General features: G+C 45.2%; 1 protein-coding gene across 5 annotated transcripts in view; it reads left to right on the top strand.

The window, feature by feature from the left end:
• Nucleotides 1-25515, top strand: part of STN1 (STN1 subunit of CST complex) — a 109937-nt gene that overhangs the window by 82808 nt on the left and 1614 nt on the right. For 2 of the 5 annotated variants that reach the window (XR_008620033.2, XR_008620035.2), the window contains exons 9-10: nt 1034-1230; nt 23561-23714. Coding sequence is in view for 3 of the 5 variants with exons in the window: in XM_034931429.3 (XP_034787320.1) it covers nt 1034-1191 (158 nt within the window). In the remaining 2 variants the exon portion in view is untranslated. Of the gene's footprint in view, nt 1-1033; nt 2167-13038; nt 21089-23560; nt 23715-25515 lie in introns of those variants that run through there. The other 3 variants (XM_063607879.1, XM_003825545.5, XM_034931429.3) reach the window with 2 other exon arrangements.

Raw genomic sequence — 25515 nt, 5'->3', positions numbered from 1 at the left:
GGTGATCCGCCCACCTCGGCCTCCCAAAGTTCTGGGATTATAGGCGTGAGCCACTGCACCTGGCCCATAAGTGGATTTTTAAAAGCCAAAAAGGAGGACAGGGAGTGGGCTGATACAAAGTTGTTTGTCAGGAATTCTCATTGGTTTATAGATAACATTGATTGGTGACTGGCTATACATTGTTAAGCCATAGGGTGTGGATTATAGTGTTCAATTTGGCATTATTAGGCTAATTTATAACTACTTGTGCCAATAGCAAGCAGTTTCCGAGGTGAATACATAGGAGTAGGGCGTGATTGCCGTTTCATGGTCGTGTCTCTCTGGGCCTGATAATTAAAAGGACTTGCATTCTTCAGATAAAAGTTATTTCATTTTCTCATTACCAATGTTTAAGTCATTGATTTCAACTAGGAAAGAGGTTACTAACTCTAAATTTGTATTGTTGTATACTAGATGGTCTTAGTTTGGGGCAGAGCATAAGAGGTTACTAGGAATACAACCATCACAGATAAGACTTTTGGAAGCCAGGAAGAGAGGAATGAGAACAGGCCAAAGGTAGGAATCCCTTCTCACCAGGCAGCCGCATCAAATCAGGACTTAGGGGGAAGCATACGGAGGCTGCAGCAAACCAGCTCTGCTGTGAGTCTCAAGAGGGCTCCTCCCTGAGAAACTAGAGGTTTGGCACTGAATACGTTACACTTATACATGTAATTACCCCAGAGAAAAAAGTTTATCAAGCACTAAAAATCCACTAGGTTACAGATAAAAAAATCTTTGATTGGAATCCTTGAAGGTTGAAGTTCAGAGTCCCTGAGCAGTGGCTCCATGTCGCCGTGGTGACATCAGGGGCCTGAGAACAGGTGTTTCTGTTTTGTTTTTGTGATCAGGTAGATCATGCATTTCTGACTTCAATGTGCATAAAGATCATCTGGGGATCTGGTCAGAATGCAGATGCCAAGTCAGGAGGTATGGAGAGGACAGAGGAGGGCCTGACAGTTGTGTCCACACTCAGCCACCTACCTTTTTCCTGCAGACATGGAGAAGGGCTGTCACTTCCTGCACATCTTGGCCTGTGCTCGCCTGAGCATCCGCCCGGGCCTGAGCGAGGCTGTGCTGCAGCAAGTTCTGGAGCTCCTGGAGGACCAGAGTGACATTGTCAGCACAATGGAGCACTACTACACAGCGTTCTGAGCAGAGACACGCAGACCAGCTGAGGAGGACAAAGATAAGGTGGCGTTCACCCCCAGGCTCTGACTTTCAGCATCATGCAGGGGCTTATCTGTCTGGAGGCAGTTACCTCGTAATAAACTATAAAATATAGTCATCTTGGGAATGGGATTTGGCATAAATGTTGTTGGCTCCCTTCTGTCCACTATGTCCTTGGTGTACAATGACTTTGATCTCAGCCATGACACAACAAGAAAACCCTCCCTGTTGAGCTCCTGGCTGGACTGTGCATTGTTCACAGAGCAGAATGGGGAGGAAACAGTGTTGGCAGCTTAACTGATGTGTGTGGTTGGAGTCTCTTCCATGGCAAAGGGACACCACAGGGTAGTGAGCATTCAGGAACTGAGGGGCATATGGCCTGATCACACAGTTCTAAGCTTTTCAAAACTTCAGGTTATCAGAGACCTTCCTGTGGGCCTCTCTTGCTGGCTAAGAACCGGTTTAGGGGAGTAGTTCTCCCTGGATGAGTGTCACTTGCTTACAGTTTCTGTGGCTCAGTTACCAGCAGTGGGGTTGAGACCTGGGTCAATGCTCTTTACAGGCCTGCCCAGAGATGGGAATAAACAGGGATCCACAGTGTGACTATGTGTTTGTCATTTTCCTTTTATTTCCTTGGGAATCGAAAGGTGTCCCAGTACATTTCCCTGCACTTACAGAGGTGCATGACTAAATACATTGTCCCTCGATGCCCCTGAAGATCACGGAGGCAGTCAGCCAATTGCCTGGCAGGTGGTAGATGTTATTTTCAGGGTTGCCGCTGAGTGTGCAGGATGTGCTGACACCATCCAGACAAAGACTCGGTATGTGCCCAGACAGGTGATGGAGTCATGCTTTTGCTCAGAATGACAAGGTAAAGGAAAAACATCTGAGGTATGTTGTAGGTCTGTTCTGACAGCAAAATGACAAATCCAGCCAGCAAAAATAAAGTGTGGAGAAAGATTTGGAGTTAATTACAGTCATTTCACAGAAGGCACTGCCTTCGTCTGCCGCATTTGCTCTTGATGTAATAAGCTCTTCGTGGCTCAGCTGGAGATCCTTTAGGCCTGGAGAGTTGCTCCTCTCTCCGTGGAAACAGGACAGTCTTTATACGCAGAAGTCCGCTGCAGCTTGATACGTCAGGCTGAGAGCTAGAACCAGTAGATTGCCTCCTGTCATAGACTTTTGTAATGATGCAAACCTTTGCTGATTTCTAACAGTGATTATGTAGTGGCTGCCCTGCATCTTCTCTGTGTACAGAAGGGTCCCTAGCATAGAGTCTGCCTAGAATGATGTCCTGGGCAGTTCTTCCTTGAGGTCAGCAGCTGTTCCACATTGAATGCATCTGATTAGTGGGGCTGCCCAGGAAGGAGTTCAGAATCAGAAGGTAAAAAGGGCATACCCTTGCCTATAGCAACACTGCTCTTAGGGGTTTATCTCAAGGAGATGGCTACACAAGTGTGAAAGGATGGTTGCACAAGATGTTCATTGCTGTATAATCTAGAATTCTATATTGGGGAAAATATCTATAGGGAAAAAGTTAATTACGGTTCCTGGGCACAATGAAATACTATGCAGCCATGAAAAAAATGATGAAAGCAGACAGACAGTGTTGCCATGGCACACTGTCCCCAACAGATTTAGTGGGAAGTAGATAGAGTTATAGATCTGTTTCTATAGTATAACACCATTATCTACAGCTCCCTGTGTGTATGTATATATCCGTAGAGAGAGTGTATATTTCTGCATGGAGGTCTTTATAAATGTAGCACATGTACATATATATATATACACACACACACAGTCAACCACTCCCTTCTCCTGGAAGTACTTTCTGCGTTTGGCTTTCAGGACACCAAGCTCTCTGGTTGCTGCTTCTCAGGTTCCTTTGTTCAGTGCTCTGCCTCCCTGAGGGCTCAGTCCCAGACCTCTTTTCTATCTGGCTTGCTCCCTGCAGTGTCTCCAGCAGCCACATGGATTATACCATCTATATGCTGTCCAACACCTCAGTTTAAACCCAGAATGGGCCTCTTCCCTGAACTACAGACCCCTATATTCAGTTTGCTACTGACATCTCCACTTAGGTCTCTAATGGACATCTCAAATTTCATAGGCCCAAAGCCAGGCTCCCAATTACTCCTGACCCCAGGCTTGCTCCTGATAGTGACATGAGGCAGCCAAATGCCTAGGCAGGGAGGGGAGGGTCCCAAATGAAACCCCATGTTCAAGCAAAGAACAGCCTGAAGGCTAAAAGACCAGATTGCTGGTCCTGGATGAAACCCACCACGCAGAGTGGGAACTTCTGTTCCTGTTTGCCCACCCTTTCCCAATTGTTCTTTCTGAATAACGCCTTAACCAATCGAATGTTGCCTTTTCCAGTAATACCTACAGCCTGCCCCTCCCCCATTCTGAGCCCATAAAAAGACCCAGACTCCGCCATATTAGGGGGACTTTCCCGCCTTTGGGTAGGGGGACCACCCCCACGTCTCCTCTCTGTTGAAAACTGTTTCATCACTCAATAAAACTCCCAGCTTTGCTCACTCTTCCACTGTCAGCACATTCTCATTCTTCTTTGGTGCTGGGCAAGAACTCAACCAGTGTGGAAGCCATACTTGGCCCAGGCGGGTGAAGTGGGCAGGCCGTCTCCTGCAGCAGGTAGCATGGTCAAGCGAGGCCCAGGTGGGCCGTCACCAGCCAGAGGTCCCTGGCTTGCAAAGTGACCAAGAAAAAAATCCTGTGCCACTCCTTTGGAAAATGTCCCTGATTCAGGAAGAGGTAGCTCCATCCAGCTGCTCAAACCAAATCCATTGGCTTCTTTCTTTCTATCATACCTCACATCCAATCTGTCTGCAAGTCTTTTGGCTCTACCTTTAGAATATCTCCAGAATCTTAACTGCTTCACCCTCCTCCCCGGCCTCCTCAGTCCTCTCTGCTTCTGCCCTGGCCCCTCTTGGGCTGTTCACAGCACAGCAGCTGTTGCCACCCTGTTAATGCTCCCACTCTCCTACAGCCTTTGGTCTTGCCCCAGGTAGGAGCCTGAGGCTGCACAGAGGTCAGCACGGCCCCGCTTACCCTGCCCTCCCAGCCCAGCTGCACGGGCCTTGCTGCACACATGCCTCGGCATATTCCTGCCTTAGGGCTGGTGCTCCTGCTATTTCCTCTTCCCAGGTAACCATGTGAAGTGCCTCCCTCTGCCCTCTTTCCAGCCTTTACTTGAGTGTCACCTTCTCAGTGAGGCCTGCCCTCATTCCTCTTTTGCTGTTTGCAACCCATCTCCTGTCCCCCTTCCCAGAACTCCCTTTACTACTTCATTTTTCTTCACAGTACTTGATACTGCCTAACACACTCCATGGTTTCTTACTTGCCCTGTTTATTATTTTCCCCCAATAGACAGAATGTTCCATGATGGCAGAATTCTCTGTTTTGTTTCCTTCCATGTCCCCAGCACCTAGAACAGTGCCTGACGCATCTCCTAAGCAATACGACCAATAAGTATGTGTCTGGCTGCTTTCCGGCTGCCAGTGTCTGCCTCTTTCCTAGGGGGAGTGGTTGCGGGGGTGCTTTCTCACATGTCTTAGTAGGCTGTGCAGGCTGGAAGTGCTCAGAAGTCACACCCCCAGGGAGCAGCCTCAGCCAACAGCACCTTGGGTATAAATGCCCCAGCTCCCTCGCCCTCAGGTAAGCATTGCTGAGGCACACGTTCCATACTCTTTTCCACAATTCCTCCGTGGGACTGAGCACCATCCAGCCACCCACAGGAGCAGCTAACCTGATAACCACCAGCCTCACCCTCCCTGCCTTACTTCCCCACTCCCCTTTACCACATGCTGACCTCCCAGATGCATTTCTTGCTTTCCAGTCTCTGTCTCAGAATTGGCTCCTGGATGAACACAAACTAATGCTATGTTCACAAATATATTTGGGAAATGCTGGATGAATAATTATACACATCAGACAGATTACTAGAAATGCTCACCAAAGGGATGCACATGTTACCTCTGCATGGTGAGATCTCAGGTGCTTTTTACCCCACATAGCTATCCTTTGGCATTTTTATAATTAGCAAGTGCTCACTCTTCCACTGTCAGTACATTCTCATTCTTCTTGGGCGCTGGACAAGAATTCAACCGGTGTGTAAGCCAGACTGGGCCCAGGCAGTCTCAAACTCCTGACTCCTTATATAATTTCTAGAAAAATTATAAAGCTGTTTCCCACTCCCCACCCCACATTCATGTAACCTGAAGCATGAGTAAACCAAGAATGAGGTAGGCCTCTGTCTTCTAAGCAACATCAGAACTCTAAGAACATGAGGGACTCTTAGAAAACTCTCTGGAGCTAACTACAGTTGGGTCACTGCTCATGTACTGAAGACCAGCCAGAGGGTTCCCCTGAAAAGGAGGGAAACTGAGCAAACATTCTCCAGTTCTCTTAGTGTGCACATGTTTCAGGAGGTGTGAACCCCACATGTAGCTTGTGTAGGCAAGAAGACAAATAGTGCTACTGTCTGGTCAAGGATTTGTTTGAAGAGCCATGATTATGCCCATATGGTAAGCTACCAGTGCTCCCCATCCCTGTAAGACACTTCTTTCTCATTATTTTCTCCTCTGATGGTGTGCCAGGATGCTGGCCAAGAGAAGCCAAGTGGAAAGAAGGCTGTTCAGTGACAAGGAACCTAAGACTTAGTGCCAAGGACTGAAACCAAGTAAACTTGTAATTTTCCATGATGGAAACATCTACACTTTCTCATTAGTGGCCTCTACAGCAGTTGCCCCAAAGAAGCGTCTCATTGTTTTTTTACTACATTTATGTGAAGCATACAGGCAAACTCAGAAAGACTGTGATAAGGCTCGCCAGAGATGCCTGCACAGGTGCTGGGGGAAAAGCAGGACCATCCTGAAGGGAGATGGTGTCTGTGGACAAAGAACTCTGCAGTGGTTCTTATTTGCATGATTTCTGCTGGTGGAGGCTGTAAATGTGAGCTCAAACTCCCACATAAGTGAGTTTTCATTGTAATCCAGAATGTTTTTAAATCACCCTACTTCTATTGAACTTGCACTATCATCTGTTAACCTCTACTGTATTTATTAAATAAACCTGAATAGGTAAATCACAGTACAGCAAAAGGTTCTGTGTTCCCCAGAATTCTAGTCAAACTCCAAATTCCTGAAAAGGCTCTAGTCCTTTCCTATATGTCAAATTTAAATGATAAGTTTTAATTTTGGAACATAAAGAGGGATTTTGAAGACCACAGCATAGCCCTGGGTTTTTGCATAGAGATAATAAACAGACAATCTCTTTTCAGACTGATTTGAGAAAATGTCAGTGTGAATTGGTGAAAAATCTGGGTTGGAAATAGTGCTGTTTTATTACTTCAGGTCTACCCAGTGGTCTTTATTAAACCTGAAATACCATGAAGGAACAGGTTTCTGCTCTTAGGGAATTTGCTTTAATAAGAATTAATTGTGTACCAGTTATTAGTATCATTTGATTATTATGTATTTATCATTTAATATTTAGGTGATGTAAAAGTACTTCAACGCAAGAGAATTGAAAACATGGCCACACAAACACTTGTAAGCAAATGTTCACAGCAGCATTATTCCTAATAACCAAAAAGTAGCAACAACCCAAATGTCCATCAGCCAATTAATGGATAAACAAAAGGTGGGCTATCCGTACAATGCAATATTACTCAATGAAGTACTGATATATGCTAAAGCATGGTGAACCTTGAAGAAATTAAGTGCAAGAAGCTAGACACAAAAGGCCACATATTGTATGATTCCATTTATATAAAATGTCCAGAAAATAGGCACATACACAGAGAAGAAGTAGATGAGGCTGGGTGCAGTGGCTCACGCCTGTAATCCCAGCACTTTCAGAGGCCAAGGTGGGCAGATCACCTGAGGTCAGGAGCTCAAGACCAACCTGGCCATGGCTAAACCCTGTATCAACTAAAAAGTACAAAAGTTAGCCAGGCGTGCTGGTGGGCACCTGTAATTCCAGCTACTCAGGAGGCTGAGGCAGGGAGAATTGCTTGAACCCGGGAGGCAGAGGTTGCAGTGAGCCAAGGTCATGCCACTGAACTCCAGCCTGGGTGACAAAGCGAGACTCTGTCTCAAAAAAAAAAAAAAGTAGATGGTGTGGCCAGGCGTGGGGAGGGTGGAGATTGGGTGGTACAGGGCTCCTTTTGGGGTTAATGGACATGTTCTGGAATTAGATAGTGGTGATGTGTGCACAACTCTGTGAACAGACTCAGAATTATGGGCTAGGTTGGGATTCCTCACATCATGGTGTCTGGGTTTCCAGGGCAGGCTTTCCAAGAGATAGCAAGATAGCAAGAGCCACACGGAAGCCACATGGCCCTTTTTCTGTAGCCCCAGAAGCCACAGCCTCACTTCCATGGCCTTCTAATTGTTGAGGCTATCACAGTCCCATGCAGGTTCGAGAGGAGAGGAATAAACTCCACCTCTTGATGGGGAGTAATGAGGTTCTAGAAGGGCATATAGGTCCGGGAATATTACCCTGGCCACATTGGAAAATACAGTCTCTCACAGATATCTTTCAGCTTTTATATAAAAACAGCATCATTCTTTAAAGAGCTAGTCTTAAAAATACCAAAAAAGTACAAAGAAGGGGAAAGAATAGTCTACCACTTCCCAAATACCGTGTGTATGTATGTGTGTATATATATGTGTATATACATATATCTCTCTCTATATATATGTATGTGTGTATGTGTGTGTGTGTGTGTGTGTGTGTGTATAGGTGATGTATGTATACATACATACATATATATATAGAGAGAGAGAGAGAGAGAGAGATGGAGTTTTACTCTTGTTGCCCAGGCTGGAGTGCAGTGGCATGATCTCGCCTCACCGCAACCTCCACCTCCCGGCTTCAAGCAATTCTCCTGCCTCGGCCTCCCGAGTAGCTGGGATTTCAGGCATGTGCCACCATGCCCAGCTAATTTTGTATTTTTAGTAGAGATGGGGTTTCTCTATGTTGGTCAGGCTGGTCTCGAACTCCCGGCCTCAGGTGATCGGCCCGCCTCAGCCTCCCAAAGTGCTGGGATTACAGGTGTGAGCCACTGTGCCCGGCTTACTGTGTATATTTTTAAGATTATATGTATATTGTTAGGAAAATAACCATGTTAACAATATTTTTGTGTATCCTTCCAAAAAAAAGTCAGCATTTTGTATGCACTTCACATTTTTATTAATACTATATTTTGGAAGTCTTTTTTTCTTTTTCACTTTAGCATGCAAAATCAGCATCTTTTAAAATGGTGACATAATTCCATCGTATTGCTGTTCCATAATGCACTTAGCCAGGGCCCTATTAAAAAACACTTAATTGGTTTCCGATTTGTTGCTATTGCAACCAATTCTGCAGGAAACATTTTTCTTTTCTTGGTATATGTTTAAAGTATGTTTGTATGGTAAATTTCTAGCAATGGAACTGCCAGGAAAAGGGGCATGAGCATTTTAAAATTTGCATAGGCACTAACAAATTACCCAGTAAAAAGACTGATCCATCGTACACTCCTGTCAATGATTTATGCGTCTACTGTTTGCCCACGAGCTCACCCACACTTTGTATTATCAGTATTTTTAGTCCATGTCCATCTGATAGGTGAAAATGATTTCTGGTTTCTATTTGCATTTATGTTTTTTTAGTATGAGTAGTGTTGAGCATCTGTTCATCATGGGAGCCTTTAGATAAAGTTCTACCCTGGACAGTAGCCATTGCTTCCAGCAGGGGCTACAGACGGCCAGGCATGTGTTCTAGCAGTGGTATCTACTGCGGAACCAGCCCAGAGCGCGGCTGCCAAGGTGCCAGTTAATACACAGCTGGAATAAATATCCGGAAGAACTCAAAACTCAAAATTCCAAACCTGCCACTCCAAGTGCTTGGTCACATGCCCACCCAAATATTAAAAATAATAATGTATTACAACAATGATGGTTTTATTTATTTTTCTTTTTTCTATATCACAAGTCATCAAGCAAAGAAAGGACAGCAATCTTTTTAAAACCAGCCACCATATTATTGACTCAGACCTCTCATAGACCAGATGCCATTTAGCTCTGGTTCAGTGACACTGTCCTCAGTCAGATTAATGTGAAAAACTAAGGATGTTTCTAAGAAAGTGCTAATTAAGTGGAGAAGGTAGTTTTAGTAATAGAAGTGGTCTTACAGCAGCTACCATTGACTCAACATAGCTTAATTATCATCATAAGCTGAGGCTTCACTTTCATCATTTACTGGGTTTGGTACAGTTAATTGGGGCATTGGGCAACACCATTTTTGATCATCTTCTTGGCTAGAAATTGCTCCCTCGGGGAGGAGGGCATTTATTTTTTATTCTGAGGACAATCTGTGATTGGAGGAAATAAAGCAGGGTGAGGACAGAATATCCTTCAGTTCTTCAGCTCTGCTTTAGAGCAAAGCAGCAGCGGGGTGCATGAGCTCTGATGTGGGACACAGGCATTTGTGACAAGGGCTGAATGTTACACTGTACTGAAATTGTGAATGATTATTCTAATATGAGTTAGGTGGCAGGATAATATATTGAGCTATTGATGTGGGTTTTGTTTTTCCTGCATTTTATTTCTTCTTTCCAAGCTGGAAGCTAGCCTTGCCTCAGGGAGGTTTGGCTTGGGGGCTGAATTCAGAAGTTATTGGGGCAGACTCTCTGGTTTTTTTTTTTTTTGGTTTTTTTTTGAGACAAGAGTCTCGCTCTGTCACCCAGGCTGAAGTGCAATGGCGCAATCTCGGCTCATTGCTTGAACTCCTGGGTTCAAGCGATTCTTCTGCCTCAGCCTTTCAAGTAGCTGGGATTACAGGCGTGTGCCACCATGCTCGGCTAATTTTTGTATTTTTAGTAGAGACAGGGTTTCGCCATGTTAGCCAAGCTGGTCTTGAACTCCTGACCTCAGGTGATCCGCCCACCTCAGCCTCTCAAAGTGCTGGGATGATAGGCCTGAGCCACTGCGCCTGGCCTGACAATGTGCTTTATGTTTTCTGGAAGCCCGAAGCCTGGGGAAGGATTGGAGATTGGTGGCCCCCAGGCATCGCGGATGGGAATGTGCTCCCTGTGACAGTCCCATGGCAGGACTTCTGTGAAGAGGCTTTGTGGTGTCTCTCAGAAGGTCAGAGCCTTAGCCTAGGATTCTCAGCTTCAGCAAGATTCCTGTGTGTCAGCTTGGAAAGGAAGCGGCCACAAGCCCTTCCCTGAAGGTGCATGCAGGCTGGAGCCCTGGGGATTTCCCCAGCGGTCTTGGTCTCAGAAGAAGAGTGGACCTGTCCCTGTTTTTCAGGTACCCTGTAACCTCCTGGATTTTCACATATTTCCAGGGAAGGGAAGCCTGCCCCATCCTGTTACCACAAATCTAATTTTCATGCCAGGCTCGAGGTTGAGAGCATCAAGGCTGAGGTAACTTGAAATAAAGAAAAAAAGGGACCAGGCATGGTGGCTCATGCCTGTAATCCCAGCACTTTGGAAGGCCAAGGTGGGCGGATCACGAGGTCAAGAGATCGAGTCCATCCTGGCCAACATGGTGAAACCCCATCTCTACTAAAAATACAAAAATTAGCTGGGCGTGGTGGCACCCGCCTGTAGTCCCAGCTACTTGGGAGGCTGAGGCAGGAGAATCGCTTGAACCCAAGGAGGCGGAGGTTGCAGTGAGCCGCGATCGCGCTGCTGCACTCCAGCCTGGTGACAGAGCAAGACTCTGTCTCAAAAAAATAAAGAGAAAGAAAAAAAAGGACTATGACAAGTCTCACCCACCTGCGTTTTAGTAGTAAGATTCATACTGCACCACAATTAGAATAACATTCAAGGTGAACCTTAAGGTCATGCTCCTCATGCCCTTCCCTGCCAGAATGCTCTCGAGTGAGGGAGAAGGGGAGGACGTCACCGTACAGTTCCAGGGACATTGTCTATGGCCCTCCCTCAGGAGTGTGCTGCGACAGGAACCACCTGTCCTACATCACTGCTGACACAGGATTGGACATCGCTGCCTCCGAGGATGGAGGACAGATATGTAAGATCTTGTTGCATTTCCTCAGTGGGGTCCACCTCATCATGAATGAAAATGCCACCTTGTCCCACAACCATGACACCTGTTGCCAGAGGGGAAGAGCGACCTGTGAACACAGGCCCTGTTCCTGCCAGGCTGTGTGGGAGCAAGCAGGGGACTCAAGAGAGTGAGCAAATAGAATCTATTCTAGGAGATTCCAAAACCACCTGAGCAATGAGTCTTCTCCCAACATGAAGAAGCTTGAATGCCTTACTCATCGCAGCAGCTGGCCCAGCCTTGCCCTGCCCAGCCCTGCCCTGCCCAGCCCAGTGCCTCAGGAAGAGTCAGCAAGCTCTGCCTGCGCCTGTGGTTTTGGTCCTGTCCCGGCTTGACTTGTCCTGGTGGAGGGCGAGACCCAGAAGCTCCGCTCCTGGGAATGACAGCTGGCGTGGAGGTACTGGTCTCAGCACTCTGCCACGGCTTAGGCCGTCAGCACGAGCAGATGCCCCATTAGGGTGGGCCTGAGAACTGAGAACGGGGACTGTAATCTGCTATTTCTGTCCATTTGTTGTTGACCCAGGTAACCAGGAAATATGGGAAGCAGGCAGATTCTGGTTGTTTCCACAGGAGTTGAGACTTAACCAGACAACTAACTCTCCCGAGTGTTCCCTCTTGGGTGGGCACGCCACAGTTCACCCCGTAGTCTGTGATAGACTCAGCATTAGACACAGTGCTGGTGCTTAAGAAAAGTTTCCACGGACAGGTGGTGTGCTTATTGAGTGCCAGCTGTGTGCAAGGTATCGTCCCAGGTACCGAAGAGGATGCCAGGACAAAGTTTCCTGTCTTCAGGGAACTGTCAGTCAAGTGGATCAAAAGACACATGCCTGTGTGATCTACAACCCAGCGGATCATAAGGCACATGCCTGTGTTTTCTTTGACCCTCAGAGGAACAAAAGTGTTTTTATTTGACCCTCAGGGTTTTAAAACTTTATACCAACATTTAAAAATTGGCTACCATCTATATGGAAAAAAGGCAGTGTGTGCTTGTGTATGTGTATGTTTGTAGGGTGTGTGTGTATGTTTGTAGGGTGTGTGTGTGTGTGTGTGTGTGTGTGTAAGGCAGCACTGCAGAAGAACCCGGCCACAGTGATGGCCTCTTCAAATAGGGAATCGGAGAGCAGGAATGGGTGAGAGACTTGTTGCAATGTTTTATAATTTTTTTAATGTAAAATGTAATAACTTTACAAATAAAAAAGGACTGGGGAATTCACATAAAAATCCAGGTATTTGGCTATTCTTGACAATGCAGAAGCTCTAGCAGGACTGGGAACATTTCGTCTGGAAACGGGTTGGGGGAGGTCAGCATTAAAGGATTTTCAGCTGAGAGGGGGCATCAGGTTTGTATTTTAGAAAGTATCTTAGCAGCAGAGTGGAGGAGCACAGCTTGAGGGCGAAGTCAGGGGCGGGTAGACCAGAGAGACACGTCTGCTGCCGTCATCCAGGGAGGGGTGGGGAGGGCCTGAACCGGACAGTGGCAAGGGACATTAGTGTAAGAGAACCAACAGGTAGGTAACCAATTTCGGGGAGAGTGGAAAAGGCCAGGTGAACTGCCAGGTTCTGCAAGGCAGACCACAGTAACGGCTACAGGATTTTTAAATTAATGGGAGGGGAAAAGGGGGCTCAGGAGATTTCTGGGGGTCTGAACTGGTGATAGCAGAAATGCTAAAGGAATACATCTCCTGAAATGTGAGGGAAAACCCACAGAGAAAATGGGCTTTCATGAGTAATTGGCTCCTCTACCCCTTTCCAGGCTCCGAGAGTGTTTCACGGGTTTACCAGAGAAAATGGCCTCCAGAGACTGCAACGTGAGAGAACTGGAATTTCAGACAGAAATTGAATGCATGTGGCTTAAAAGACAAAGAAGCACCAAGTGAAAAGTAGTCGAAATCATATTCCTTCAGGGAATGAATTTTTTTGGATCTGTGTTCATCCTTTATGGCTTTATTAGTCATTGCGAAAGCCCTTTTGGGGTTGCAAAGCTGCCAGCAGGGTGCTGTTCCTGGAGGATTACCTTGAGCAACAAGCCCCAAAAAGCAGCCCAGGCAGGCATGTCAGCAGGGAGGCTGTCCTGGCAACACTGCTGTCCAAGGGGAGAGGCCAACGCTCTACCCCTGAGGTTTGAGGCCAGAGGAAAAGAACCAACCTGGAGATTCTGCAATTCTGTTTTCTCTTAAGGTTGCTTTGGCCATTTAGGGTTTTTCGTGAAGGACAGAAACAGGTCCATTCCTTGAAGGCAGAAAGAAGTTTGTACTGCCCCTGCACTTGACAATGTTTAATTACATTTGCCACTTGAATCAGAGTTGAAAATATCTTCCTTTTTTTCTGTTTGAGAGTCTTGCTGTGCATCCCTCAGGCTGGCTGGAGTGCAGTGGCATGATCTCGGCTCACTGCAACCTCCGCCTCCTGGCTGCTGGGTTCAAGCGATTCTTCTGTCTCACCCTCCTAAGTAGCTAGGACTACAGGAGCACACCACCATGTCCAGCTAGTTTTTGTGGAAATGGGGTTTCACCATGTTGGCCAGGCTGGTCTCAAACTCCTGACCTCAAGTGATCTGCCCACCTCAGCCTCCCAAAGTGCTGGGATTATAGGCATGAGCCACCACACCCAGCCGAAAATATCTTCCCTTTGAGACTTGGTGGCCAGCTGTTGATTTCATACTGGTGTGGCCTCAGACAATCTATGATGTAAGAAAGATAGTTAAAGTAAAATCAACCCAGTATTAATTACTTAATAATAACTAATGAACAGTTATGCACCAATAACTCAGCAAATTTAAATCTACCCGTAAGCCCAACTAGGTAGATACTGTCGTAATTCCCAATTTACAGGTGAAGAAATAGAAGCCGAGAAACTAACTTTCCCAGGGGCATATATTTAGTAAACTGGAAAACCCAGGCTTCTACCCAGTGAGTTCAACCACTAGGCTTTAATTGCTTTCAGGATCAGAGAAGTCTGTTCTCTGGTAGCTTTAAACTATGAACCCAATACAGAGTGTCTTCAAATTTGGGTTGATATATAAACGTTATTTTTGCCACAGTTGAGGCTGCACTGAGGACACACTTCTGGTGATGAATGGCATATGAGGGCGCTGGGCTGAGTGGGTGGGGTGACATCACATCACACCCGTGACAAAGAGGGAGCAGGTATTTACTGAAGATACAGGAGCCCTGGGTCAGGGCAGTAAGCATTCGTACATAAACAACTGTGCAGTCCCACAGGGAGACCAAGAGAATGGTGCAGTAGCCTCTGAGGAGTTTTATTTGGTTCATGCAGTGTTGGTCTTTCCAGGCTTTATTTTTTTAATGTTAAAAAATAGTTGATTTTAATTATGAAATATTTCAAACACACAGAAAACAATAAAGCAGATACCTAGTATCACTGAGATGAAACAGCTGTTAATATTTTCTCCTGACTGGGCGAGGTGGCTCACACCTGTAATCTCAGCACTTTGGGAGGCCAAAGCAGGAGGATTGCTGGAGCCCAGGAGTTCAAGACCAGCCTGGGCAACATAGTGATATCTCATCTCTACTAAAAATTTAAAAAATTAGCCAGGCGTGGTGGCATGCTCCTGTAGTCCCAGCTACTTGGGAGGCTGAAGTGGGAGGATCACTTGAGCCTGGGAGGTCAAGGCTGTAGTGAGCTATGACTGTGCCACTGCACTCCAGCCTGTGCAACAGAGCAAGACCCTGTCTCAAAAAAGAAAGAAAGAAAGAAATCCCCCTATATGCTTCAGCCCTGTATCTCTTTGAAGAAATATGTTAGAAATACACATAAGGCCAACCCTGTTCCTTTCCTGCCTCTGCCCCCAGAGGTAATAACTGTCATGTGTATCATTCCCATGCAGATTTTTTTTCTTTTTTATTGTGGCATAACTTACAAGTGGTAAGTCGTACAAATTTTAATGATACAGTTTGATGAATGTTTGCTTATGCTATACCTGGATGATGAATTTTTAGTGTATATACCTAAAACAAGGTAGAGGTCAAGATATTGAACATGTCCAGCACCACCTCAGAGAGCTCCTTTGCCTCACATTATTTCAAAAATAAGCAGATGGAGGTGCCAACATTTGAAAGTTTTAAAATCTAGAGATTTCATGTAAAAATTCAAATTTCTGGCTCTTGAAGTTTTGGAAAATATGACCACATTAAGCCCACATTCTAGCATGGGGACAGAGTGGCAACTGCTCACTGTAGACACAGCATGAGTGCCTCAATTTGCATACTATGCCTGCCATGCCGTGTGGGTATATCCAGCCCACTGCATTCACTTACAGAACCTGAAAGGTGCCACTCTATTTGTAAAATTTCAAAAGTGCCACAAATAAAAATGTAGAGAACAATTACCTTAGCTATCTTTAGGAAGGCAGAGTTTGAGAAAAAGTGTCCTCCTCCCCACCTGCTAATGACTTAGGAAGCTGCTGACAATGTCGTAAAATAAAAAGGAATCAGATTCTCTAGGTCCATGCTATCAAAGTGTGGTCCTCAAATCAGCAGCGTCCAGGAGCTTGTTAGAAATGCAGAAAGCTCAGTGCCTTCCCACACACGTGTGTGAGTTTGCTAGGGCTGCCATAACTAAGTATCACACACTGGGTGGCTTATACAACAGAAAGGTATTTTCTCACAGTTCTGGAGGCCAGAAGTCCAAGATCAAGGTGTCAGCAGGGTTTGTTTCTTCTGAGGCCTCTCTCCTGGGCTTGTGGATGGCTGCCTTCTCCCTATGTCTTCACATGGTCTTCCCTCTGCATCTGTCCTCAACTCCTCTTTTTTTTTTTTTTTTTTTTTTTGAGACGGAGTCTCACTCTTGTCACTCAGGCTGAAGTGCAGTGGCGTGATCTCAGCTCACTGTAACCTCTGCCTCCTGGATTCAAGCGATTCTGCTGCCTCAGCCTCCTGAGTAGCTGGGATTACAGGCACCCGCCACCACACCTGGCTAATTTTTGTACTTTTAGTAGAGACAGGGTTTCGTCATGTTGGCCAGGCTGGTCTTGAACTCCTGACCTCAGGTGATCCACCTGCCTTGGCCTCCCAAAGTGCTGGGATTACAGCCGTGAGCCACCACGCCCGGCCTCATCTCCTCTTCTTATAAGCACACCAGTCCTATTGGATTAGGACCTACTCTTATGACCTCATTTAACCTTAATTACCTCTTTAAAGACCCTGTCTCCAAATACATTCACATTCTGAGGTAGGGGGATTATGATTTCAACATACGAATTTTGAGGGGTATGACCAGGCACGGTGGCTCACGTATGAAATCCCAGCACTTTGGGAGGCCAAGGTGGGCAGATCGCTTGAGCTCAGGAGGTCAAGACCAGCCTGGGCAACATGGCAAAACCCCATCTTTACAAAAATACAAAAAATTAACTGGGCGTGGTGGCGTGCATCTATGGTCCCAGCTACTCAGGAGGCTGAGGTGGCAGAATTGCTTGAGCCCAGGGGGTGGAGGTTGCAGCGAGCCAAGATCCTGCTACTGCACTCCAGCCTGGGCAACAGAGCCAGATCCTGTCTCAAAAAAAAAAAAAAAAAAGTGAGGGGTAGACACAGTTTGGCCCATGACACCTACTAAATCAGGATTTATATTTTAACAAGACCCCCAAGGGACTTGTGTGCACATTAAAGTTGGAGAAGGGCCAGGCACTGTGGCTTATGCCTGGAATCCCAGTACTTTGGGAGCCCAAGACAGAAGGATTGCTTGAACCCAGAAGTTCAAGACCAGCCTGGGCAACATAGTGAGACCCCATTTCTAAAAGAAAAAAGAAAATTAGCTGTGTGTAGTGGTGCATGCCTGTGGTCCCAGCTACTCAGGAGACTGAGGCAGGATAATCACTTGAGCCCAGGAAGCCGAGGCTACAGTGTGCCGAGATCGTACCACGGCACTCCAGCCTAGGTGAAAGAGGAAGACCCTGTCTCAAAAAACAAACAAACAAAAAGTTGGAGAAGCTTGGTCCAGGTCTGCTCCCTGGTAAATAAAACACTAGTGGGTCCGACTAGGAATGGGGAGGAGAAAAAGGAGAGGCTGCAATGATTTAGTTAGGTGAACTTTCTCTCCAGTCCATAGGTCTTAGAGGCTGGAAATACTGGGAAACTTGAGGCCAATTCCCTCCTGAGTGGGAGTCCCTGCTTCTCGTTGAGGAGCAGGGACCCTCTGCACTTTGGGGCATGTGAGCAGGTTAACAGGTAAGGATTGATGAACCAAGTGGATATGAATCAGCCCATAGGAGCTAAGAGGAGCCTCCTTCTGAAAATAGGTTGGAATGCTGGAAATGTGGCTGCTTTTAGCAAAAAGCTCATTTTTACCTAAGCACCATCTGTAGATTTCCTCTTTTAAGGTGCAAAGCAAGTCTCTTGGATTTCCTGGAATGGGGACCAGGAAGATATTACCCTGCATTCCTCTTCACTCTTCACAAGCCCATTTTCCACCTCTGTCGTAGGCTTGATGCTATGGCGACAGTTGCCATAGAGATAATCCTATGCCTGGTTGAAGCTAATCCATACCCATAATGGTCAATCATATGGTTTAAACTAGAGATTTTCAAGCTGTGTCTCATAAACCTGTAAGGTGCTTCCAGGATTTCACAAACATTTTATTCAAATAGCAATTAAATATATGTGTCTTGCTGTGTTGCCCAGGCTGGAATGCAGCGGCTATCACAAGCACTAACATAGCACACTACAGCCTTGAACTCTGGGGCTCAAGCAATCCTCCTACCCCAACCTCCCAAGTAGCCAGGGACTACAGATGTGTGCCACCATGCCCAGTACAACTAAAAACATTTTAAATGACAAAGAATGCAAACAACATCAAACCATATTTAATATAGTATTTGAACTAAAATGTGAATATCCAAATTTTGGTCTAACAGAGTAGAGTGATTTGCAGAAGGCTAACCCCTCCTACAGATCATAATTACAAACTCTGGACAAGGTGAAAATAAAAACCTGTTTGATGCCACTGGATGACGACCAGACTAAAGGAAGGGGACTTGTTCTTTGAAAGAAGGAAGACACTCTGGGTGAGGTCCACACTTGTATAACTTTCCCCTAAGGGCAGCCATTCTTGAACTTTAGTGTATATTAGAATCCCAGAGGAAGATAACAGAATCCAGTCTCTACAATATACCATTTACAATGTTCACTATATAAAAATTATTAGATATGTGAAGAAAGAGAGAAATGTGACCCATAATCAAGAGATATACTAGTCAATAGAAACAGACTCACAGACAACTCTGATGTCAGACTGGCAGAGAAGGGCTTTAAAATACCTTTGATAAATGTGTTAAAGAGTCTTTGGAAAAGATGCATATACTGGGTAAAGAGATGGGAAATTTAGAAGAGATCAGGAAACTGTAAAAAACTATATGGAAATCCTAGAACTGAAAAACATACTATCTGAAAAGTGAATCTCCTGCTTCACATCCTCACTCCCATTCCAACCTTCTGCCCTGGAGTTAAACATCTGTAGTAGTCTTTGGTTATAAATGATAAAGGTCTTACTCCAGCTTATGCCAAGGTGGTAAGGTATAAGAGAGAATACCTAATGAAACAGTGGGGAGGGACAGAGTGGCACTGGTTTAGGGTCAATTGGCCCTAGGAATCCAAATGCTGGGAAGATCCTCTTGTTTCTCTCTCTTCCTGCCTCTGAGATTTGGCTGTATCCTCTCTCACTGTGAACATTATCCTCTGTGTTGTCAGAGAGATGGCCGGGGTCAGCTCTGGGCTTATAGCTTCACAGCTCTGAGAGGAAAGAGGTTCTCTTCCCACAGCACCAGTTAGAAAAGTCCCAAGGAGGGTGTCTGATTAGTCCAGTATGTGTTACAGGTGCGTGCCACCATGCCCAGCTAATTTTTGTATTTTTCGTAGAGACGGGATTTCATCATGTTGGCCAGGATGGTCTCGAACTCCTGACCTCATAATCTACCCGCCTTGGCCTCCCAAAGTGCTAGGATTACAGGCATGAGCCACTGTGCCTGGCCTATTTTATTTCATTTTTTGAAATGGGATCTCAGTATATTGCCCAGGCTGGTCTCGAATTCCAGAACTCAAGCAATGCTGAGTAGCTGGAATTACAGGTGCTCACCACCATGCCAGCTTTTTGTGTTCATCTTAATACTTTTACCACAGATGTATGTATCCCTAAATATGTATATTATGTATAGTATTGTTCTTTATGTTTAACATTTACATAAATGGTATACTGTCCATATCTTTCTGCAACTTGCATTGTTTTTACTCCCCAGAATCTAAGAGGTGATTGCTGATTTGTTTAGTTTTATTTCATTCATTCTTTTCTTTTTTATTGAGGTATCACATCTGTACATTGAATACACAACTCCAGTACCTGGCTCAAAACCTCCACCCAGATCAAGGTGGAGACCATTTCCAGCACCCCGTAGTCTCCGTGCCCCTCCTAGCTCATACCTCTCAGAGGCAACCACTGTCCTGACCTCTAGCACCATCAATTAATTTTGTCTGTCTTGAACTTTATATAAGTGGAATCACACAGTATGTACCCTTTGAGTGTGTCTTTTATTTTTGGTACAATATTGTGTCTGTGAGCCTCATCCAGTGTGTTGCATGAAGCAGTAGTTTTGTCTTTGTCATGGGTATATAGTGTTCTGTTGTGTGAATATAACATTTGTGATATTGTGAAATATATTTGGCCTTAGTCCTCTGTTCTTGACATAAAACTCCTAAAATATTTGGTATCTTCAAAGTGATGTGTCCTTTTGTATGCAAATGAGTTGACTGGTGGCTAGTAACTCTGGGTAGCTTCAGGATGGGGGCTGGTCACTGGAAAGACCAAGGCAGGATTAGAGGGTTGGGACTTTCAGCCCACCCTTAACATCCAACAAGAGGAGAGGGGCAGCATGCTCATCCTCCATGCTGCTGGTCAGTGTCTACTGGGAGTCTTTCCTGCCCTCGGCCTAGGATGGGCCTCTGCTCTGTGTTCCTGAGGCTCCCTGTATTTCTTCTGGAGCACTACTCATCAGAACTGGACAAAGCCAGGTCAGTTCCCTACGGTATCAATCCACAAGGCCTGCAAAAACATCACTGTGATAAATAAACTGGAAGTATGATAGCAGGTGGCTCGAGTTTCCACACATGTGCCTCTATCTGTGTAACTGGCGAAATATACATCAGTGCTGCAGAAATTTGGGAGGAGATCAGGAGACACTCTCTTCTCCTTACAGAATCTAGAAGTAATTAATTGGCACTTTTTTTTCTTTTTCTTTTTTCTTTTTTTTTTTTTGAGATGGAGTTTCGCTCTGTCGCCCACACTAGAGTGAAGTGATGCGATCTTGGCTCAGTGCAACCTCTGCCTCCTGGGTTCAAGCAATTCTCCTGCCACAGCCTCCCAGGTGACTGGGATTACAGGCACCCACCACCATGCCCAGCTAGTTTTTGTATTTTTAGTAGAGATGGGGTTTCACCATGTTGGCCAGGCTAGTCTCGAACTCCTGAGATCAAGTGATCTGCGTGACTCAGCCTCCCAAAGGGCTGGGATTACAGATGTGAGCCACTGCAGCCGGCTTATTGGTGCTTTTTATATGGCAATGAGCAAAAGATTCAGAACTCTAAGAGTCAGATTTCATTTGAAAGGTTTTTCAATAATTATCTTTATGTCCTATTTCAGTCATTTATTCATTTAACAAACATTGAGTGAAAACTGGCTATGTGTCAGACATTGTTCTCAGCACTTGGGGGTGTGCCATGATGAGCAAACCAGGCCAACATCTCTGTGCTTATAGAGTTTGCATTCTTATGTTTTAGTAAAATCATTAATTAATAATCAGACATTGTCTACATGGTTTCTTGGCTCTCCATCGACAAGATTTTTCTATTTCGATTCTAAGCTTCTGAGCAGTGGCCACCCCTCATGAGCTAGGCAAGATAGACAAATGGCCAAGAGTCTTGGCCCAAAAGACAGGGATTTTTCCAAGGGTCTCCTGACACAAATGGTCCAGTTCCTACCACAGTAAACAACACTTTTAAGTGGAAATGTAAAATCTTTCCTCACAAGCACCTCTCATCTCCAGGGAGTTTCCTTTTTTAAATTTATTTTAATTTTTAGAGATGAGATCTCACTGTGTTGCCCAGGCTAGAGTGCGGTGGCTATTCACAGGTGCGATGATAGCACACTACAGCTTCAACCTCTTGGGCTCAAGCAATCCTTGTGCCTCAGCCTTTGGAGTAGCTGGGAGTCCAGGTGTGTGTGACTGTGCCCTGCTCCAGGGAGTATTCTTGGAGTATGCATGTGCAGGATGCTTTGTACTTGTAGACTGACCTGGACCATCAGCTCTGACCCCTGCCCCAAATAGCCCTTTAAATCAGCAGCAATCACCTCAGCTGCAAGGCCAATGTGCAAAAATGCATGGGCTAGTGCTGCTTACTTGGAAGGAATGATTTGTTTTAAGTAAGTTCAAACCTATTAATATGCCTCCCAAGAAGTTAACTATTCAGAAAACTGATTCCTCTCCCCTGCAAAAAATACAAATAAAAAATGAAAAGCAACAACTCCAAAAATGCAGGAAACATCTCACCTCCATGAAAGTAAAAACAAACAAACAAAAACCCTTAAGATATCTTTTAAAAGACTTTGAAGTTATATTCATGTAAGTTACATCTATCTATGGTAAGCAAGTGAGTAACGTTATCCAGGTGTGAAAAACCATGAAGTAAAAAACGATTCAGAAAACATTGCTTTCAGTCCATGTAATAAATGCCTTATTTTACCTTGAAATTTAAGGAGAAACTCATTCTTAGATGCTAACCACACCCACCCACCCCATCCTAAGTCTTTGCATCCCCCAAAACTATAGCTCCTCCAGATAATCTCTCCTCCATGATTCCAACTCTCCTTGGACTGGTCAGCCTGGAGGATGGTAATGACTCACAAATACTGCTAATGTTTGCGTCATTGTCCCTTATTTATTCCCTTCCAGGCTCATGACTCTTGTCTTTGATATAGGAACCCTGTCTGATGAAGCATCATTTCAGAATTTTAAGTCAACTTACAAGTGTGCTATTATTCACATCTGAGCACAAATTTAGGACCATTATTTCTTGAGTACTATTATTTCTTGAGTATTTACAGAGATCACTATTGTTGTATAAGAACTGGCTCAACATTAATTGGTAGCAATACATAATTCACTTTATCCAATAAAACCGTTTCAGTTTTCAAAAACAAATAAATAAATGCCTTACTTTAAGTGTACAGGAAGAGGCACACGCTTAACAGAACACTTATTTCTCCCAGGCTTCATTAAATTAATGCTGAATAAATATTTAATGAATAGTAACTTGAAGGGGCCCCAATGTGGCCCTCATTCTTTGAAATGATTCCCTAAACAAATGTGTTGGTTTATGATCAAATTCACAGAACTCCAGCCCATGGTAATTGACTGGACAGGGTGGATGCATGACCCAAGCTGGGCCAATCAGATTCTTTTTCCCCAGCAAACTGGGGGAACTGGACTCCAGAGGCAGCCAGCGAGTCTTCAGGTGTGTCTGGAATTGAGAGATTGGTAGACACTTATGTGTTGTGGGGGGCTCCTGCTACATGAGTGAAGAAACGAGAAAAAGTCTGCAGTCAAAAAAGTAAATCAGGCACACAGTGCTAAGCAGAGATAAGGGATGAAGAAAATTATTATTGCTCATGTTCTTGAAGATTTGATACTTCCTGGTTCTACTACTTCAAGAAGCCAGGATGTGTGTGGATTCCATGAGACGCTACTATATATTGGAAATAAGCCCCCTCCCCCTTTCCAAGCTAGCTTAGCTCAATTTTTAGTATTTGTAAACCAACGAGTCTTAACTAAGACATACACTGTTCATATGTTAGGAGGTAAGATCATAGCAATCTGCCTAGGGCAATACCTTGTTGATGACCATCCAAATCCCAGCCAGATTCACCCATGTAGGCAAAAGCCAGCCTGCTAAGGCTTTCTGTCTCTCACCTATTGGGTAAGAAAAGAACCAACTAGAGGGGTATCTTCTGCTTTAGATAGGGCAGGGCTTGAGCTGAAGCTGGACTTGACTTTGAGAGTCTTGAATCTTTCACCTGAAAGAGACGTGTGGATTCAAACAGGACAAAGAACAGTAATTTCTATGCCATTTCTGAATAGAGAATTGAAAAAAAAAAAGACAGGATAAAACCAAAACCAGATTCATATTTTTGGTTATTTGTGGCTTCAGGCTATTTTTAAAGAAACTGCCTTTGAATTCCCCGTGGTATTTTTCTTTTCTGTTCTTTTTGTCTTCCAGAGGCCAACCCAGGGTTTGCTGGATTCTGGAAAATCCAGGGGATTTTGAAAAAGAAAATCTGTGGTGGTTTATCACTAAAACAGAACTATACAGGCTGATCTTTTATACCCAGATGATGCTGGCAACCCCCTCCCAGCCAGGAATACACGTCAAGGTATGTTCAATTGTTGAGATAGACTGTATGAAACCATCCACACTTATTCCTGAAGGTCTTAAAACACAATGCACTAGTTTGGGGGCCAGATGCCTGGTCAGGGTTAGGGATGCAGCCTGGAGTTTTGGAATAATATTGTTTTCCTCTGTGAATCTAATTATGTCCTTGGCCTCTTTGGCTGTGCAAGTTCCCAGATTTCCCTCTGGTATTCCAGGGCATGGCCACTTGCTAAGGCTGGAATTTCAAGTGGTTCTATCAAAACCTTCTGCTGCACACGGACCCTCACCGGAATCCAGGCTAAGACAGGAGAGTGAGACTCTCAAGGGACCGTGTAAAGAAGCATGTTGAGATTTTGCTGATGAACTTACTGTGCTGGGTGTCAGACGGAGGCGGCTTCCACCATCTGGTAGTTTGGCAACAGGAGGGGCCTGTTAGTATGGCTAGAATTCGCGAACAGTGGGGCTGGGTGGTAGGGCAGTTCTGGGGCCATATCCTGGTCCTGTTCCCCAGCAAGGAGAGAAGCCTGACAAGCAATTTACTTCCCTGGGCAGTTGGCCTTGCTGTCTGCTCCACACTCAGGTGGGACCATCCTCAAGACACTCCCCAAACATAAGTCAATAAATATATCAGGGCTGATTTGAGAGAGAAAGGGAGTGGGGGAGAAGAAAAAGGAGGAGGAGGATGAGAAGAAGCAGAGACAGAAGCATGAGCGCTGGACCGCTTACAGTCTGTGGAAGGGCAGGTTATTCGTCCCAGGCCCTCCTGCCTGTCCCTGTGGCAGGAGGTAAAAGTGCTAAAACCACTTTGGCCAGAAGAGGGCCCCAAATTTCACTCAAATTTACACAACTCAGAGGGAGAGTCTTGCTAGACCTCAGTTTATGTAAGTTATCCACCACTGTACAGCATGGAAAGGGCCAGAAAGAGCACCAGAGACCTAGACATGGGAAAGAACTTCAAGGTCACAGGCTGGTTTGTGGTTAAGCCAGGACTAGAACCCAGGTTGGGTAATTCCTGCTCTGAGACTCCAATTCTTCTTCTTCTTAGGCATCACTTAGCCCCAGCATTATCTACAAATATCTGCTGAGATCCCAGTAATTTAAAAAGACAACCATTTATTGAGGGCCTGGCATGTATAAAGCTCTGCGCTGGGTGGGCAGGTGTGTGTGGCAGGTGACAGAGGTGCTGGATGATGGGGGTGGGGAGGGAAAGGGTGGTGTCCATGTCTAAGTTCATGGTCCTCAAGGCCTTCAAAGGCTTCTTACTGGTTTAGAAGGCACAACCTAAAGCACAGGAAAGTTAAATAACAATAAAAGATATAAATAAGGTTCAATACAGTGAAGGCTGAGCTGTCATAGGGTGATGTATGATTAGTAAACAAATGTATGATTAGCAATTGTCATTCGATTTCTGAAGAGGAAGAGAAGGTTCTCTTGTGCTTTCATATAGCCCACTGTGGTTTCCAGTACTTTCCTGCATGTTGTCTTCTTTGGGGGTGGTCACAAAGACCCTACATGGGAGAGGAGGTAGGGCGGGTTCTGCTTTAGGGGAGCTGATGGAATTTGCACGTACACAGAGGACCATGGAGACACACACGGCCTCTGCTCTAGAGGATTGTACAGTCCTCTTTATTGGGAAGTCCAGGCATCACGAGTTCATATGCTTGTGTGAATGGAGAACTGGAACCAGGGACTCCAGGGTTTGAGTGAATGCAACATTCTAGACCTGCAGGTGTGCTAAGTGTGCCCTTCAAACAAGCTCTTCTTGCCCTAGTATAGGCACATAAATGTGGAGGGGAAAGACA

The sequence above is a fragment of the Pan paniscus genome, chromosome 8, assembly GCF_029289425.2.
Source record: "Pan paniscus chromosome 8, NHGRI_mPanPan1-v2.0_pri, whole genome shotgun sequence".
Classification (NCBI taxonomy): domain Eukaryota; kingdom Metazoa; phylum Chordata; class Mammalia; order Primates; family Hominidae; genus Pan; species Pan paniscus.
The sequence above is the reverse complement of the archived record's forward strand: the minus strand, read 5'-3'. Positions and strand labels throughout refer to the sequence as shown.